Here is an 18,523-nt window from a genome sequence, read left to right as displayed (position 1 = left end):
ATATGCCGCTTTTCCCTACCCGAAGGAGGCTCAAAGCGGCTTACAGTTGCCTTCCCTTTCCTCTCCCCACAACAGACACCCTGTGGGATGGGTGAGGCTGAGAGAGCCCTGATATCACTGCTCGGTCAGAAGTTTTATCAGTGCTGTGGCGAGCCCAAAGTCACTCAGCTGGTTACATAAGGGGGAGCACAGAATCAAACCTGGCATGCCAGATTAGAAGTCCGCACTCCTAACCACTACACCAAACACATCCTCCTGACTGGTGCTCCTTCAATCTGCGAAAAACTTCCAGCAAAGGAGACTCCATCACCCTCCGAGGCAGCAGATTCCATCTATGGACAGCCCTCACTGTCAGAAAATGTTTTCCTGTAATTTGAACCAACTGCTCCAAGTCCTGTTTTCTAAAGCTGCAGCGAACAAGTTGGCCTTGTCTTCAACATGTCTACCTTTTACATGGTTAAACGCACCTATCATATCACTCCTTTGCCCTCCTCTTCTCCAAGTTACACACCCAACTTTCTCAGTCTCTCCTCGTAAGGCAAGGATTCCAGCCCTTCAACCACCCCAGTCGTCTTCGCTAAACACTTTCCAACTTGTCAATACCCTTCTTGAACTGCGGCGCCCAGAACTGGACACAAGATTCCAAATGAGGTCTCAGCCATACGGAATAGAGTAAGATTCTACCTTCTCTGGCCCTAGATTCTGTGCTCCTAGCAATGCGGCCTACGATCCCATTTGTCTTCTTGGTTGCCGTATTGCACTCCTGGCTCCTATTCAACTTATTGTCCTCCGGAAGTCCTTTTCACATGTACTACTGTCAAACCAGGTATGCCCCCAACTTATATTTATGTATCACATTTTTAATGTTAAATGTTAAGCAATACCGGCTCCAGTACAGAACCCGCTGGTCACTTCCCTCCAAGATGAAGATCAACCAATGGTAGAACCCTTTGGGTTCTATTAGCCAGCCAATTACAACTCCGTTTGATTGTAACCTTATCCATCCCAGTGCTTTCCCACCGGAATATCACAGGGGAACTTATCAAAGGCCTAACTAAAATCGAGATATGCTATATCTACCACATCTCCTGCATATACTGAACTAGTCACTCTATCAACAAACAATAACATTAGTCTGGCAGGACTTATTCCTGAGAAATCCATGCTGGCTTTTATTAAGCACCACATTATCCTCTAAGACCTTTCATTAACAATACCCAATTATATAATAGTATCTGCATGCTGTAAAGCTTCAAATGCCTCACGGCAATCCCCCGGCCAGGCGTTTTTCAAGGCCAGAGATAAATAAAGATGGTTTCCCATTGGCTGCCCATGCATTGGGACCACAGACTTCCCTGTAGTCTCCCACCCAAGTAATAACCAGGGCTGACGCAAGCCCTGACCAGAGCAGATCCCTCTAGGCTGAGCTATCAAGCAGCTGATACCCCATCGTGCATCTCGTTGTAGCCCCCGTGAATTCAGTCAAAGTGCTTGGAGGGTGAGCGGCTATAAACGTGCAAATGGATCGTGTGTAGAGGGCCTAACTAAAGCCGCCAGGAGCTGCGATATCTGTTCAGTGTCCTGAAGGAATGGCTCAGGGGATGAGGGTGAGCATGCTGAAGGGGAATCCACACAAGACGGAGGCTGAAGCCACAGGTTGCTCCTCTGCTGTGGAGCCGACGGACACCCTGAAGACTGGTGTACAGAGTCCTTTCTCAGCACCAGTGAAGACATCTCGGCGTCCTTCTTGAGCTTTTCGGAAAAGGAAATTGCTTTCTAACTCCTACAGAAGCTCTTGTTTCTTCTAGACAGGTGTGACTTTGGCATCGCGTTGCTACCTTTGGGCTGGGACATTCCTGTTGAGGTGGGGGTAGAGCCTTGAGGACATCAGGGTATAATGCTATAGAGCAGGAGTGGCCAAAACGTGGCTCTCCAGATGTCTATGGGCTACAGTTCTTCTTCTTCTTCTTCTTCTTCTTCTTCTTCTTCTTCTTCTTCTTCTTCTTCTTCTTCTTCTTCTTCTTCTTCTTCTTCTTCTTCTTCTTCTTCTTCTTCTTCTTCTTCTTCTTCTTCTTCTTCTTCTTCTTCTTCTTCTTCTTCTTCTTCTTCTTCTTCTTCTTCTTCTTCTTCTTATTATTATTATTATTATTATTATTATTATTATTATTATTATTATTAGATTTATTTCCTGCCACTCCCTACAGGCTTGTGGCGGGTAACAATAGTCTTAAAATCCCCCATTAAAACCCCTGTTAAAAGACTATAAAAATACCCAACACGGCGGAAACATACCACTCTCCCCTACCCGAACAAGGGCCTTGGGGGATGGAGGGTGATGATGACTACTTCAAACCCCCCAGGGGGGCAGTGTTCTTCCTTGCCAATCCCAGCCTCAACCATAGACCTGGCGGAAGAGCTCCGTTTTACAGGCCCTGCAGAGCCCCGGCCCCGGCCAGTACCATGCTGGCAGGGGCTCATGGGAATTGTAGTCCATGCACATCTGGAGGGCCGCAGTTTGACTACCCCTGCGGCCTGGGAGGCACGGATCAGAAAGTCTGCGACTTCCCCGTATGCCTCCATCCACCCATTCACCCACGCCCCAGTATTGTTGCCGGCCCTTTAGCATCAAGTCAGATAGGGCTGCTTTATAATCACGTGACAGCACTTTAGTTTGCAGGCATGAAAATCTGGCCCCTCAGCCCTTATGGCCGGCTCAATTGCTCTGCTGAACTCAGTGGTTTGCCAGGCGAATTGTGGGCAGGCGCCTGTGCAGAACAAAGGAGGAGAGGCTGGCCGGGAAGAATAGGCGGGGGCAGGCCCCTGCATCAGAGCCACTTAATCACTGCCGGGAGAACACAAAGAGGGGTTCACTGGCGACCGCAGGAACCCAAATCAGGCATCATCACCATTGTGCTAAACGTTTCAGTGGAAGCAAAGATCACGGGGACACAGCCTTGCTGTGACACACAAAAGAGCCCCCTCCCCAGGTACGCTCAGCTTGTGACTTAATGAATGTTCCTCCTGAAGCTGAAGCCTCTGCCCTCTCTGCCCCTCCTCCTTCATGTTCCCTTTCTTCCCATGGAAGCTCCTCCCCGCCATCTCCTCCCTGCCTTGAACTGCCCCCTGCATCAACCGGGAAGCTTGCACCTGGCTTCCCCCTGCATCCTTCCCCGCCCGGTTCCTTTTCCTCTCCAGCTCCTAAACTGCTATAACTATTCCCAGTTGTGTCCTGGACTGTGCCACTTGCCAAGCCCCACCCTGTGGCACAGGATTCCTACTCTGGACATCCTTCGTATTGTTCCCCTGAGTCACCACCTAGATTCCCAGTCCGGTCCCTGAACCAAGCAATCCCTCCTGAAATGCCAAATCTCTGGGTTATCGGAGGGCTGCTTGGAGCATGGACTATGTGAATACTGAGATAAGCCGCCCCAGGTGACATTTCTATGCAGAAAAAGGATGAGTAACATTTCCCGCTGTCCCCTCTGCCGTGCCTTTCTCTTCCTTTCCCTCTTCAGTCCGCTGCCCTTTGAAGGTGTGTATCGCACATGGATTTTTGCATGGGCAAAATCTGTATGGGTTACAGAAGGCCTTTTCACATTTTGTGGCTTGTGCGTCCCTGACTGTTAACACTCAGTACTGGCTTGTATCCCTGTTCCCTCTCTGTAAACTGTCCTTGATCATTCTGTTGGATTCCTGTCTCTGTTTTCCTTCCATGTGAGCCTCAGAGCTTTAAAAAGGAAGAACGAAGCTTCATTTGAAATGGGGTGCTGGAGGGCAGTTTTACAGACACCGTGTGCTGCCAGAAAGACAAAGAAGTGGATTCTGCATCATACTGAGCCTGAACTCTCCCTCCAGCAGTAAAAGGACTAAACGGAGACTGTCGTACCTTGGTAACCTTATGAGACGACAAGAGTCCCTGGAAAAGACAACAATGCTGGGAAAAGCGGAAGGCAGCAGGAAAAGAGGAAGGCCCGGCGGAAGTTGGCTGAACTCCATCAAGGGAGCCACGGCCCTCCGTCTGCAAGACCTGAGCAACACTGTCAACAGCAGGATGTTTTGGAGTTCACAGATTCATAGAGCCTCCTTAAGTCAGGAGTGGCTTGACGGCACTTCACACGCAATGCACACCAGCGTGTATGTTGTTCCCTTAGATTTCTGAACCTGCAGCTCCTTCCCAGGGCTGGACATTGCCAGCTAGGCCCTCTCTTAAATAATGGGTATCAGTCTTGGGTGCAGGGCTTGTTTTATTTATCACCTGTTTGCTGTGTATTTTATATTGCATCAGTACGTCCTTTTAATGCGGGTTTTAATTTGATTTTTAATGACCTTATGACCCACCAGGAGCCATTGTACGGGAGTGGTGGGATATAAATCACATAAATTTTAAAAATCACGTAAATAAATTTTAGAAGAGCAGCGAGAGGTGGCCGAAGAGAAACGTCTCTCTTTTGCTTCATATCGCCAGAGTGAATTTGGATCCAAATAATATTAAGAACACACTAAAGGCCCTGCTGGATCAGACCGACAGTCCCTCTGGTCCAGCATCCTGTCCACATCGTGTCCATCCAGTCCCCCTGAACAGCCAACAACAGGGAGAGAGGCCGAGGCCTTCCCCTGACGTTGCCTCCTGGCTCTGGGATTCACGGGCTTAATGCCTCTGAACGGGGAGGTCCCCCTTTAGCTACCTTCAGCCTCTGCTAGAACCCTCCTCCATGCAGGCCCTGTTCACAACGATCCGAGCCTTGCATAAGCATAGGAGGTTGAGAGGGGACATGATAGCCCTCTTTAAGTATTTGAAAGGTTGTCACTTGGAGGAGGGCAGGATGCTGTTTCTGTTTGCTGCAGAGGAGAGGACACGCAGTAATGGGTTTAAACTACAAGTACAACGATATAGGCTAGATATCAGGAAAAAGATTTTCACAGTCAGAGTAGTTCAGCAGTGGAATAGGCTGCCTAAGGAGGTGGTGAGCTCCCCCTCACTGGCAGTCTTCAAGCAAAGGTTGGATGCACACTTTTCTTGGATGCTTTAGGATGCTCTGGGCTGATCCTGCGTTGAGCAGGAGGTTGGACTAGATGGCCTGTGTGGCCCCTTCCAACTCTGTGATTCTATGATTCTATAGCGTTTCCATCACTACACGCTAGCCACGCCAGCACAGGAAAAGAACTTGCCCGTTGGACCTTTGCCCAGGTGCGTCCTGCTGAAATCATGCTTGCAAAGCAGCTCTGTGTCTCGCACGTGAAAGCTCCCACGAGGGAAGAGCACTGGCATCGCCAGCGCTTTGAACCGAAAATCAGTCCTGAATCTGAGTTGGCAAGGAAGCAAAACCTTCTCCGTAGCAACTCCCGCTCCGCGGCACGGCACCGTCTCCTTGAACGAGGGAGGAAGGCAACCCTCGCGGAGTAGATTTCTCACGGGTTGCAAAACAGAGCTCTGAAAGCAGGCTTTTAATCGTGGGTTGGTGGGCGGAGGGTTACGGGGACGATCGCTTTAATGCCAGGCTGCGTTATTTTTAATTCGAACGTTGGGAATTTTCTTCCCCTCGCTCTCTCGCTTTCCTTTTTTCTTTTTGCATTTCGTGATTTTAATTGTTATCGGTTAGCGTTGCATTTAGTGTAAGATCATCTCCAGTGCAGGGAGGGTGGGCTTAAGATTCTTACACAAAACGAGGCATCGGGGAGGCTGACGGACCTGGGGGGAAGGGACTGGGGGAGAACCAGAAGTCAACATGCAGCAGTAAAAGCATGAATTTGGGGAGGGGCTGCGGCTCAGGGGAACAGCCTCTGCTCTGCATGCAAAAGCTCCCAGGTTAAGAACAGAACAAGAGCCCTGCTGGATCGGACCAGTGTGGTCTGTCTAGTCCAGCATCCTGTCTCACGAAGTGGCCGATCAACTCCTCTGGGAGGCCCAACAGAGGCTGAGGTGTGACTGTTGCACACTCAGCCAGGCTTCTCGGTGTGAACTGAGACACAGCGATCCATGCAATGGTCATGTCTAGACTGGATTTCTGCAACTCACTCTACACCAGGGGTAGTCAAACTGCGGCCCTCCAGATGTCCATGGACTACAATTCCCAGGAGCCCCCTGCCAGCATTCGCCAGCGAATGCTGGCAGGGGGCTCCTGGGAATTGTAGTCCATGGACATCTGGAGGGCCGCAGTTTGACTACCCCTGCTCTACACGGACCTGCCCTTATCCCTGCTCTGGAAGCTGCATCTGGTCCAGAACGCAGCAGCCAGGGTCCTTCCAGGAACATCTTGGAGGGTACAAACATGACTTGAGCTCTGGCAGCTGCATGGGCTCCCACTTGAGAGAGCCAGGTTGGTGTAGTGGTTAGGAGTGCGGACTTGTAATCTGGGGAACTGGGTTTGATTGGTGTAGGGCTGAGAACAGTGGCTTCTAATCTGGCGAGCCGCGTTTCATTCCCCACTCCTCCCCATGCAGCCAGCTGGGTGAGCTTGGGACAGTCCTCTTAGAGCTGTCCTGACTGGGCAGTTCTCTCAGAGCTCTCTCGGGCTCATCTACCTCACAGGGTGTCTGTTGTGGGGAAGGGAAGGAAAGGTGGCTGCAAGCCGCTTTGAGACTCCATTGGGTAGTGAAGAAGAAGAGTTGGTTCTTATATGCCGCTTTTCTCTACCCAAAGGAGTCTCAAAGCGGTTTACGATCTTCTTCCCTTTCCTCTCCCCACAACAGTCACCCTGTGAGGTGGGTGAGGCTGAGAGAGCTCTGATATTCCTGCTCGGTCAGAACAGCTTTATCCGCACTGTGGGCAGAATTGAACCCGGCTCACCAAATTAGAAGTCCGCACTCCTAACCACTACACCAAACTGGCTGTAGTGAAAAGCAGGGTACAAAAAAAAATTGCTCTTCTTATGCTAGAGACCATCTCCATTTCCTGGTTCTTCTCCCCCGCGAATCACCGCCCCTAACTCTGTCTCTTGAAGGTAGCCTTGTTAACATTCTGAGAGTTTCCAGCATGGCCAACTTGAGACTTCCGCCCCCTCCCCGTGCGGTCCCTGGAAGGAAGACCTCTGTGTGGGCGGCTGGATGCTGCTTTGGCGCACATCCATTCTTGATACACGTGCATGAACACCGAAGCACCATGTGGCACACAGCCTGCCAATTCACACCCTGCGGCTTATTAAATATATTCTGACCTGTGAACACCCCGTAGGGCAATTACATTTTTCCCTGGTAATATTTTTCTCAACAAGCACAGTTGCGTTGCAGCCAAGGAGAGGCGACGGCAGCCTAAATGAACCCAGCGTGAAGCTACAGATTATGTCTTCAGCAAGGGGCGGGGGCTGCAGCAGAGATCTTTTGGTATGAGAACAAGGACAAGCACGTCCCTGTGTGCGTCCATGAGATGTCGGATGGGAGGGCAAGATAGTCAGTGCATAAAATCCTTTTTTTAAAAAGGATGTTTGATTCCGTCAAATGCAGCTCCGGGTCCGTTTTGGAGGGGAGCCGGGGTGGTCTGCAGTAGAACAGCGGGATCTGAGTCCGGTAACACCTTCGGCCTCAACAAGATTTTGGGGGTATAAACTTTTGGGTGTCAGACAGAGGGAGCCTTGACTCTTGAAATCTGACACCCCCAAAACTTGTTGGTCTCTAAGGTGCTAGTGGCTGTTCAGCCGCAGCGACCCTTGCATTTTATTTATTTATATTTATATACCGCCTCTCCCAAATGTCTCGCGGTGGTATATAAATATAAATTAAAACATAATTAAAACACAATATGCAATATCAAGATGGTGGATCTCTCAACTTTCATCTTTTTGTTCTTCATTAAATTTCTACACCACCTTCCTCCTTTTTTTCAGAGAAGACTGGGGAGAAATCTACCTCTTTTTTCTCTCTTTCCCTTATGCAACTTGAAGCGAAAGATCTCAGGTCTTAGTATGTCAAAAAGCAAGTTCTAACAATGAGCTTTGAATTGTAGGTGCTGGAAGGAAAATGGTAAAGGTAAAGGTATCCCCTGTGCAAGCACCGGGTCATGTCTGACCCTTGGGGTGACGCCCTCCAGCGTTTTCATGGCAGACTCAATACGGGGTGGTTTGCCAGTGCCTTCCCCAGTCATTACCGTTTACCCCCCAGCAAGCTGGGTACTCATTTTTATCGATCTCGGAAGGATGGAAGGCTGAGTGAACCTTGAGTCGGATGGAAGGCTGAGTGAACCTTGAGTCGGCTGCTGGGATTGAACTCCCAGCCTCATGGGCAGAGCTTTCAGACTGCATGTCTGCTGCCTTACCACTCTGCGCCACAAGAGGCTCAAAGAAAATGGTGTGGCAGGTAAAGAACACACACCTTTTATTTGCTGATTCCCCCCCACACACACTCACACCCCAATCCTGAAAGCGGCAGGACAAATTGTGCAAAACAAGCAAACAGGTGCAGATTTTCTTCATGTGTGCAGACTGCAAAAGTCTTATAGCTGCCTTTTACCAAGGCAGACCACTGTATTGCTAGCTACCCTGATGGCAGATGGCTCTCCATGGCCTCAGGCAGAGAAGGGCTTTTCCAACCCCACCCTCCTTCGGAGACGCCAAGCAGTGAATCTGTGAGTCAGTTGCTCTACCACTGAGATACGCCCCTTCCTGTCACATGTTTATGGGTGTAGAATTCTCACTGGTCCTTTTCCCAAAAGTGCTCTACTTTGATGCCATCGTCAAACCCCAGCACCTGAGTTCTTGCACCCATGACTACAAGGGGGGTTTCTCAGCCTTACATTTTTCCTACCTCCCCCAAATTCGGAGAACAAAGCACTGAACCCTTTCAGTGGGGACCATTTCCCTACCCCAGGAGAAACCACCCGAGCTAGGATCAGCATGGTGTAGCGATGAGAGCACCAAACTGGAAGCTGGGTGTCTCAGGTTCAAATCCCACCGTGCCATGATGCTGATGGGGTGACTTCGTGGCAATCGCTCACTCTCAGCGTAATCCATGGGTTGGTGTGATGATACAAAAGAGGAAAGGGGAATCATGTATATCTGTCCTCCTTGATGCCTGGGCAACTTGGTGGAAGGGCAGTATTTAAAAAGCACTAAGCAAATCATAATAATCATAATAATCATAATAATGCCAGACTGGCCCGGGATTATGGGGTTTTTTTTTGGGGGGGGGGGCTTCATCCGGGCATGAAATTGAGGTCACCGTGGGTGGCAGGTAGTTGTGAATTTCCTGCATTCTGCAGGGGGTTGGACTAGATGACCCCTGGAGGTCCCTTCCAACTCTATGATTCTAATTCCCCCATCCATCCTCATCTCTGAGCCTGGTACTTCTCACCCTGGCCACCAGTTCTACCCCGGGCTTTGTCATAACCCCCCCCCCCTCACCTCTAACCAGCTTCCTTCGCTTCTCAGAGACGTTCTTCCAGGCCTCGCCATCCAGGGAGAATTGCCCCTCCTTGATCTTGCGCATGATTTCGGCTGCGTGGTTCGCTGCACTCCCTTCCTGGTTGCTGTGAAGGGGACTTGTCCGGACAGCATGGTGTACTAAAGCGGAGGAGAAGAACAGAAGCGAAAATTAAGCGGGGGGTGGGTTGGTGGGAACAACACACGCACAAACAAGGCTTTCAAGTAGCCAAGAGGGTTTCCCTTGTTCCTGAAACTGCCCGGCCCGCACTGAAGGAAGCCACTTTATCTCAAGCTGGCCGAACTTCACAACATTATTAACCTTCTTGCAGGTGCACGGCTGCCCTCATCTACCAGATCTGCCAGCTAGGACAGATCTGCTGCCAGACAGTTTGTGGGTTTGTGATGTTCTTTTCTTACGCCTGTCTGTTTTAAAATATAAAATAAATCATGGTAACGGAAAACTGCCCTTGAAGGACACATAGGAATCGAACGACTTCTGACTCCAGGAACACCTTGAAGACCAATGAAGTTCTATTCAAGGCGTAAGCTGCCGTGTCCACGTTTTGTCAGTCACTTTGTTTTAAAACTAGATTGCAATTTGTACAGTATAATATCAACTAGATAACGAATTCTTTATGGTTTATAACTGCTAAGAAATTATTCGGTCCTCGTGATTGTGTGAAAGAGAACAAGGGAGGGTGGGCCCCATTGATTTAGGGAGAGGCAAGAACTGGGATGCAGAAAGTCCAGGAAGGAAGGAAGGAGAGCAGGAGGTGAGGGAGGAAAGAAGGGAAGGAAGGGGAGTGGGAGGTGGGAGAAGGGAGGGAGGGAGAAAGAGAGATACAGAGGGGGAAGGGAGGGTGGGAGGGAGTGAGTTAGGAAGAGAGATACAGAGAAAGGGAGGGAGGGGGGAGGAGGAAGGAAGGAAGATCCAGATGCAACTATGGCCAACCATTTCATTTTAAGTCATTGGTCTGCTTCTTGGAAAGTCGGTGGCTGCTCTAGGCATGAAGGAAGGGAGGGAGGGAGGGAGGGAGGAATGGAGGGAAGGAGGGAGAGAGGGAGGAAGGGAGAGAGGAAGGAAGGAAGGAAGGAAGGAAGGAAGGGAGGGAGGGAGGAATGGAGGGAGGGAGGGAGGAATGGAGGGAGGGAGGGAGGGAGGGAGAGAGGAAGGAAGGAACGAAGGAAGGGAGGGAGGGAGGGAGGAAGGAAGGAAGGAAGGGAGGGAGGGAGGGAGGGAGGGAGGGAGGGAGGAAGGAAGGAAGGAAGGAAGGAAGGAAGGAAAAGAATGAGGGTCATGCTCTCCCCCAGACACCTACCAAGATAACTCCCAGGCTCCAGAGGTCACAGGACTCATCATAACCCCCATCCTGCAAGAGTTCTGGTGCGGCGTACTGCAAGGTGAAGCAGGGTGTCTGCATGGGCTGCGAGTTCTGGGGCCGCAGGCGGGCGAAGCCGAAGTCAATCACTTTCACGGGAGCTCCCTCTGACTCGTCTGCATACAGAATGTTCTGGGAGTGGGACACGGTCAAAAGCAGTTGTACGCCCAGTCGACGTGTTTTGGCCTGGTAACTCATCTTGACCTGCTTCGCTCCCTGCCCCACCCTTCCCTGCTGCTTCTCCTGTGCCCTGGCTGTCTTGATGCTCCTGGTTTTGCACAATCAGCAAAGCACCTGTCTGAGCAAAAGGCAGAATGAATCAGAGTCTGGAGTGCTGTGACACCCTGGAATGGATGGATCAGAACAAAATACCGATCCTCACTAGAAGAAGAAGAAGAAGAAGTAGAAGAAGAAGAAGAAGAAGAAGAAGGGTTGGTTCTTATATGCCGCTTTTCCCTACCCGAAGGAGGCTCAAAGCGGCTTACAGTGGCCTTCCCCTTCCTCTCCCCACAACAGACACCCTGTGAGGTGGGTGAGGCTGAGAGAGCCCTGATATCACTGCTCAGTCAGAACAGTTTTATCAGTGCCGTGGCAAGCCCAAGGTCACCCAGCTGGTTGCATGTGGGGGAGTGCAGAATTGAACCCGGCATGCCAGATTAGAAGTCCGCACTCCTAACCACTACACCAAACTGGCTCTCTAATGTCCCCGGGCCGCCTACCACCAGGGCTTGGAAGCCAAATTCCCCCACAATTGTCTCTTGAAGATACTGGTCTTCAAGGGTAAACAGCTTCTGAATATGGAGGTTCAGCCAGCCGTCTTGACTAATAGCCACTGACAGACCTCTCTTCCCTCATGAATTTCTTTGATCTCCTTTCAGAGCCAACTAACCTACTCACTTACATCTTATAGCAGGGAATTGCATAGCCTAATTACACGTTTTTGTGAAGGACATTCTGTCCTGTCCTTTATCTTCCGCCCATCTATTTCATTGGATGAATCGGCATTCTAGTATTATGGAAATGAAAACAAAAAGTTCTGTGTCTACCTTCTCTATGCCATGAATAATTTTATAAATCTCTATCCTATCCTCTCTTAATTGGGATTTTTCTAAACGGAAAAGCACCCATTTCTTTAGTTTTCGGTATGCCTCCTGTTTCATAATTTTGCCCTTTTCTGCACCTTCTCTCATCTCGACAACATCCAGAAAGACCAGGGCTGAATCTGTACGAAGCTTGGATTCTAATCCCAGGTCAATTAAATCCTTGCCGTCTACACTGAATGCTATTTCCATTTTGATTTTGGGTGATTTAAATTTTTCATCTGCAACAAGCATGACTGATCCGGAGTGACCCTACCTTTCCCCCGTGATATCCTGGAGTGGATATAACCCTCAATATTTGAAAAATCGGCATGAGTAAGCGCGCAGTTCTCTGCTTTTCCCCAAAATAACTTGTTGCTGCCTCGTGGCTCCAACGCTGTAACAAGGCTCTGATTGGCTGGGTGCCAGTTCATATAATTCCTAGTTCCTGGTTGCAAGATTCATCCCCCCACGCCGCCCACCTGCTTGCAGATTCAGTCCCTGTGAAGTAGGGGAGGCTGAGAGATCAGGGAGGCAGTTCTCTTAATTCTGGGTCCTCATCTCCACTTGTCTCGGCTTCCCCCCTCCCCCGCCGCTTGCTCACATGCAGCCTTGTGCAGATGGGTTTCTGTTTCAAGTTGGGGGTGGGGGAGCACAAACACTCGGGTTTAAATCGATCTGAATTCAGCAGGATCGAAAGCAGAAAAAATAAAGCTCCATGCAGATTCAGCCCAGGACTACACAGGATCTAATGCAACTGCACTGTAGTAACTGGAGCAGGAAAGTCATGGGTTCAGATCTGTACACAGCTGCAAAGCTCCCCTGAGCCAGCTGCCATCCCATCTCACAGACAAAATGGAAGAGGAGCTAAGGAAGCAAGCTACTTTGGATCTCTACTGGGGAGAAAGGCAGGATATAAGTGAACGTAAGAAAACAAGAAAATGTGGTATGGCTAAAATGGAGCGCCTTCATGTGAACTATCCTGAACATTCTGGGAGAAGGACAGGGAGTAAATGTGGCACATGAATCAGCAAACATCCAGGGGAGAGTCTGTGGCTCAGGGATAAAGAATCTGCTCAGTATGCAGAAGGATCCAGGTTCAATCCCTGGTGACTCCAGCTAAAAGGGCCAGAAAACAAGGGATGGAAAATATGGTTGCGTTGAGATTGTAACAGTGCTTCTCCTTGTGCTACAAGGGCACAATTCCCCTTAAGCCCAGGCCTGGCTGGTGTTCCTTCCTCTGTTCCTCGAGGTCACAGTGCCTCTACCTTAACACTACATTACCTATGCTCCAGGAAACTGTCCCTCACCATGCAGTACCAGCCTTTACCTCTAGTAGGCGAAGGCAGCACAGTCTCATGGGGCTGGCCTCATTGTACCCTAAAGGTAAAGGTATCCCCTGTGCAAGCACCGGGTCATGTCTGACTCTTGGGGTGATGCCCTCCAGCGTTTTCATGGCAGACTCAACACAGGGTGGTTTGCCAGTGCCTTCCCCAGTCATTACCGTTTACCCCCCAGCAAACTGGGTACTTATTTTACCGACCTCGGAAGGATGGACGGCTGAGTCAACCTTGAGCTGGCTGCTGGGATTGATCTCCCAGCCTCATGGGCAGAGCTTTCAGACTGCATGTCTGCTGCTTTACCACTCTGCGCCACAAGAGGCTCATCATCGTACCCTAAAGTGAGGCAAATGTTCCAGGGCTTGCAGTGGGGCCCATCGCTGCCACCCCCCCCTCCAACCTCTCCACTGCCCAGGCACCGTTCCTCTTGCCCTCTGGCGAACTCTCCTGCCATTCACTTGCACATGGTGCCCAGTATTGTCCATGGAAGGGCCTGCTAAGCGACACCTTCGGCTAGGAGAGCCTGCAAGGGACAGCCAGTGGGGAAAGAGGCCCAGCAGGCTAATTGGAGGCTATATGGGCAGCTAAATGGGAATAGGGGCACACTGGTGGGCAGGGGAGGAGCCTAAGAATTTCATAGAACCATAGAGTTGGAAGGGGCCATCTAGTCCAACCCCCTGCTCAATGAAGAATCTGCCTAAATGTTGATCAGTTTTAAATTTTTGAATTTTCAGTGTAATATTTTATTATGGACGTATGTTTTTAAATGATGTACACCACCCTGAGCTGGCTTGCTGGGAGGGCAGTATATTATATTAAAAAAACCCCAAACCTCCAAAGCATCCATAATAAGTATCTGTCCAGCTGCTGCTTGAAGACCGCCAGTGACTCAATCCTTGAGGTTTCACCATACTTCTCAGAGGCATCCTGCACATTCACTCATTGGTTTGCCACCTCCACTCAAGCCCACCCCCCCTCCACCTCCTGCAGTACCTCGGGCTTGAGGTCACGGTGCACCACGCCGGCATCGTGCATGAAGCTGACGGCCGAGACCAGGCTGCGCATGATCTGGCTGGCTTCTGATTCGCTGAAATGCTGCTTCTTCTTGATGCGGTCAAGGAGTTCCCCGCCCCGGAGCAATTCCATCACCAGATACGTGTGGTACTGTGGGAGTGGGGGAAAGGAAGGTGCAAATAACTGAGAAGAGCAGGGAAAAAACCAACCCCAATTCAAAGGCTGAGGCACAAAATTAACCTAACGAACTATCTGGGACTGCATAGCCTCAGGTTGCACCAGGCACAGAAGGGGACAGGGTCTTTACACATGGCAGGGGCTCATGGGAATTGTCATACACAGATATGTGGAGAGCTTCAGTTTGGCCACCCCTGTGGGTTAAAATGTTGGACTAAGATCTTGGACAGCCAGATTCAAATCCCACTCGTGCCATGCAAACCTGCCGGGTGACCTTGGATCGGTCATGTACTGTCCCTTTGACCTCCCTCACAGGGTTGTGGTGAGGATAAAAAGGAGGAGGGGAGAATGATGTCAACTGCTCCCAGTCCCCACTGGGGAGATTATCAATGGGATAGAAACTAAATAAACTGAGGAGTGAATTCTGCCTGCCTTCTTGCTTCCACCTTAAGACCAGAAGCGGACAGCAGAGACCCTGGGTTGGAAAAGATGCCCATCCTGCATGTGCATTCCAATACTCATGGCCCCGGCTTGGCTCACAATGTGCTTTTAATCTCCCTTAGGGCGGAAGAAAGGAAATGTCTTACCTGGTCATGATGGACGTCGTGCACCTTGACAATGTTTGGATGGGCCTCACAGATCTGCAGGGCGGCCACTTCCCTCTGCGTGTTCATTTCCATCCTGGGTCAGGGTTGAACGAGCCATTAGGGAAATGCAAAGGAATGCCTGGGGCAATTTCCATGGGTTCCCTCCCCCCTTTAGTGCTGCGATGTCCTAGCTGAGGAATACCTGGAGATTTGGGAGGTGCAGCCTGAGGAAGCTGAGGTGGGAGGGGAAGGACTTTGGTGGAGTGTAATCCCATGGAAGTCTGCCTGCTAAAGCAGCCATTTCCCCCAGAGGAACTGATCTCTGTCTGTCAATTGTAATTAGGTGTGTGCAAAACAACAATTAATATTGATTTTCAGGCTTGCGTATATTGAACTCGAAAAATATCTGTATTTCCCAATACTCCCAAATTCCTATATTGATATGGTATTCAGATTCGGTAAATATTCAGGAATCCTGATTTTTTTTGGTTCCGTTAAACCCTATGGCAGGGGTGGCCAAACTGTGGTTCTCCCCAGGATGTCCATGGACTACAATTACCATGAGCCCCTGCCAGCATCATGATGGCAGGTGCTCATAGTAATTGTAGTCCATAGACATCTGGAGAGCCACAATTTGGCCGCCCCTGCCCTGTGGGGAACATTATAGTCAATGTTCCCCATGAAATATTATGGGGAATCAATTTGGGGGTATCTGCCTTTGTTTTTTGAGTGAGACACACCATATTTAAATTTAAATTACAAAAACCTTTTAATTTAGGCTATTGGGTAGTCCCAAGAAATCCCAAATATTTACCGGAATTTCGGGCTTGGGGACTTTGGATACCCAAAATTCAATCTTATCTATATGTGGCTGAAAGAATATCTTTCTGAATTCTACACTTTAGACTCTGTTTATGTAATAATGCTGTGGAGCCAACATCCCATACTCTGCTCCATTGTACACTATATAAGGATGAAAGGAACAAACCAATAATCCCCGCTCTGTCTCTCTTTAAGCCCTTGGAAAGTTATTTGGAACATGCAGAGGGGCATCTGGTGACATTTTTACACAGAGACTGGATTAAGTCAGTCTCAAGTGATGTACAAAATATTGCTTTTTAATCTCTAGGAAAAGGAAAGTTTTAGCTAATCAAATTTGCCAGTTTGACTAGCATGCTGTACTAATTTATAAAATCAAAGTCCAGTAGCACCTTTAAGACCAACAAAGATTTATTCAGGATGTGAGCTTTCGAGTGCAAGCACCCTTCGTCAGACTATGATCTCCTTACATGACAGGGAATATATAGCATGTAATAAGTTCATAGTCTGATGAAGAGTGCTTGCACGCGAAAGCTCACGCCCTGAATAAATCTTTGTTGGTCTTAAAGGTGCTCCTGGACTCTGATTTTATTGTACTACTTCAGACCAACACGGCGACCCATTTGAATCTGTACTAATTTATGTCATCAAAGTTTGTTTTGTATTTGGTGATGAATTGTGTGTGTGCATACACACACACACACATACTTTTTGTTGCACTAACATATTAATAAACTAACAGTCTGAAAAATACCAATAAGGCCCACCAGCTGCTAGACACGAGTGAAGAAAGAAGAAGCTGACAACAGCCTCCATACCCCACATCTAAGGTTCTTCTTTATTCTCAGAAACCGTGGCTGTGGTTTCTCAGCACACAGAAGAACGTTAAATGTGTTGTACCCCATCGTCAGCTTCTTCTTTCTTCAGTCACCACCTGGAGGTTGGCAACCCTGTCTTTCCTGTCCACCGCAGACTCCCCCAGTGTCATTCCTCTGGGTTCCTTGGCTCCCCAGAAGGTCAGTGGGATTCAGTGGAGGTCAGGAGGCATCGGTAAGAAGGAGGGAAGTTCTATTACAATGACATGAAGTTCAGCTTGGATCCAACCCACCATCTTTGCTGCATTGGGGTGGGGGGAGCTAGGGGGCAGCCAGTCCCATCAACCAAGAATCCTGCTCCTTTAGGGGGAAGGGGAGCGGCTTCGTCCACTAACTGGTATTCCCTGTGCAAAGTTCCAGGGAAATGCAGAACTAACATACAAAACATGTGTCTGTTTCAAAAGAGGCACTTCTGTATTCTTTGTGGCAGGTTAGAAGATTAAGCTTTGTGGAAGCTATTAGGGCTACCCTATTTTGAGAAGCAAGAAAGAGGACGTGCTTCTCAACTTCAAACAAGTGATCACTATGACAAATCTCATTTTAAATGGCCCTACTATTTAAGCTGTGATAATTGGTAGCTGGGAATATTCCTAACCTTCCAACCCCACAAGAGAACATTTCCATCATTTAAAAAAAAAAAAAGCTCCAAGGAGGATGGACTCGAGAAAAAAGAGATGTCCCCTAAAATGAGGACATCTGTCCTCCCCCCCCCCCAACTGAGAGGTCGAACTTACTAAGGGATTGTCAAAGTTGTTTGTTGGAATGCTGTTCTAGTTGAGATGTTATTGTTATTTGTTATGTTGATATTGTTCTATGCAAATGTTCTTCAATGTTTTATGTAAACCGCCAGGTGCCGTAGGGAAGGGCGGTATAAAAATATGAATGAATGAATGAATGAACAAACCCTATATTAGCTTAAGTGGCAAATAAGAAAATAAGCCTTTGTGGCTATTTAAAGAACTGTCCAGAAAGAACTATTCCTATCTGAAACCATTATGCTTTAGAACTGTACTGAAACTGTTGTATTTCTAGATAAACTCTATTCATATTTAAGAAAAACAATTGTTTTATTTGGAGGAAAAGATCCCCTTTTCTCTCAAAGACACACCCACCTGTGGATCATTCTGTCATTCTACCAAATATTAAGTGATACTTATGTGTTCAGGATTAGAGGAAGACCCACGTTGGGGTCGAAATGTGTTAGGTCTATTACTATAGGTCTAGAATTGTATGGGGAACGTTTTGTAATTTCAATGATTAGCCTATGAGCTCTGTCTAACCTTTTACCTTTAGAAGTTGTGCATACTAACCATTAATCTAATTTGTATATTTATATTTTGTGGACACCTAAGCTTTCGGTTCCTATTGGTTGATTATGTTTGTTGTTTCTTTGCAACGTTACTCCCATTTTTGTTTTCTTGCATTCTACCAAATATACCTAAGCCCTCCTGCAGCAAAAAATAAGTAGGAAATACTAAAAAAGGTTTCCCGAGCAAAGGGTAACTTTGCACAACAGATGTTACCCAGAAGGGGGTCTCAAAAAGCAGTAACTTTGGGGGGACAGAGGAGAGGGGATGGTGGGCAGGTACCTTTTACTGATGATCTTGACAGCAAATTCTGCCCCATTTTGTCGTTGGTGGCACCGGCGGCACAAGGAGAAGCTGCCTTCCCCCAGGGGCGGCTCTTTCAGGTCCATCTCATACTGCTGGAAGAACGAAGAATCCTGGGCAAAGAAAGAAGAAATTAGAACAGAAGCCATTGGGGTGGCCCCCAAAAGACAGGATGCCTCCTGAAAACACACACACACACACACACACACCAAACTGGAAAGAAACTACAGTTCTGCTTTCCTGACATTAGAATTTTATTTAAAGGAAAGCGGGTGAATACGTATCTAAAT

At 48.6% G+C, this 18,523-nt stretch overlaps 1 protein-coding gene across 1 annotated transcript in view; it reads right to left on the bottom strand.

Moving 5' to 3' along the window:
- RPS6KA4 (ribosomal protein S6 kinase A4) overlaps positions 1–18,523 on the bottom strand; it is a 58,085-nt gene that overhangs the window by 7,792 nt on the left and 31,770 nt on the right. Inside the window, 6 exon segments of the mRNA XM_077324291.1 lie at positions 9,333–9,461; positions 9,464–9,491; positions 10,673–10,864; positions 14,145–14,315; positions 14,930–15,023; positions 18,213–18,346. Of these exon segments, the coding sequence (XP_077180406.1) occupies positions 9,333–9,461; positions 9,464–9,491; positions 10,673–10,864; positions 14,145–14,315; positions 14,930–15,023; positions 18,213–18,346 (748 nt within the window).

The sequence above is a fragment of the Paroedura picta genome, chromosome 1 (assembly GCF_049243985.1).
Source record: "Paroedura picta isolate Pp20150507F chromosome 1, Ppicta_v3.0, whole genome shotgun sequence".
NCBI lineage: Eukaryota > Metazoa > Chordata > Lepidosauria > Squamata > Gekkonidae > Paroedura > Paroedura picta.
Note: the sequence above shows the minus strand (reverse complement) of the source record. Positions and strands in the feature narration are given on the sequence as shown.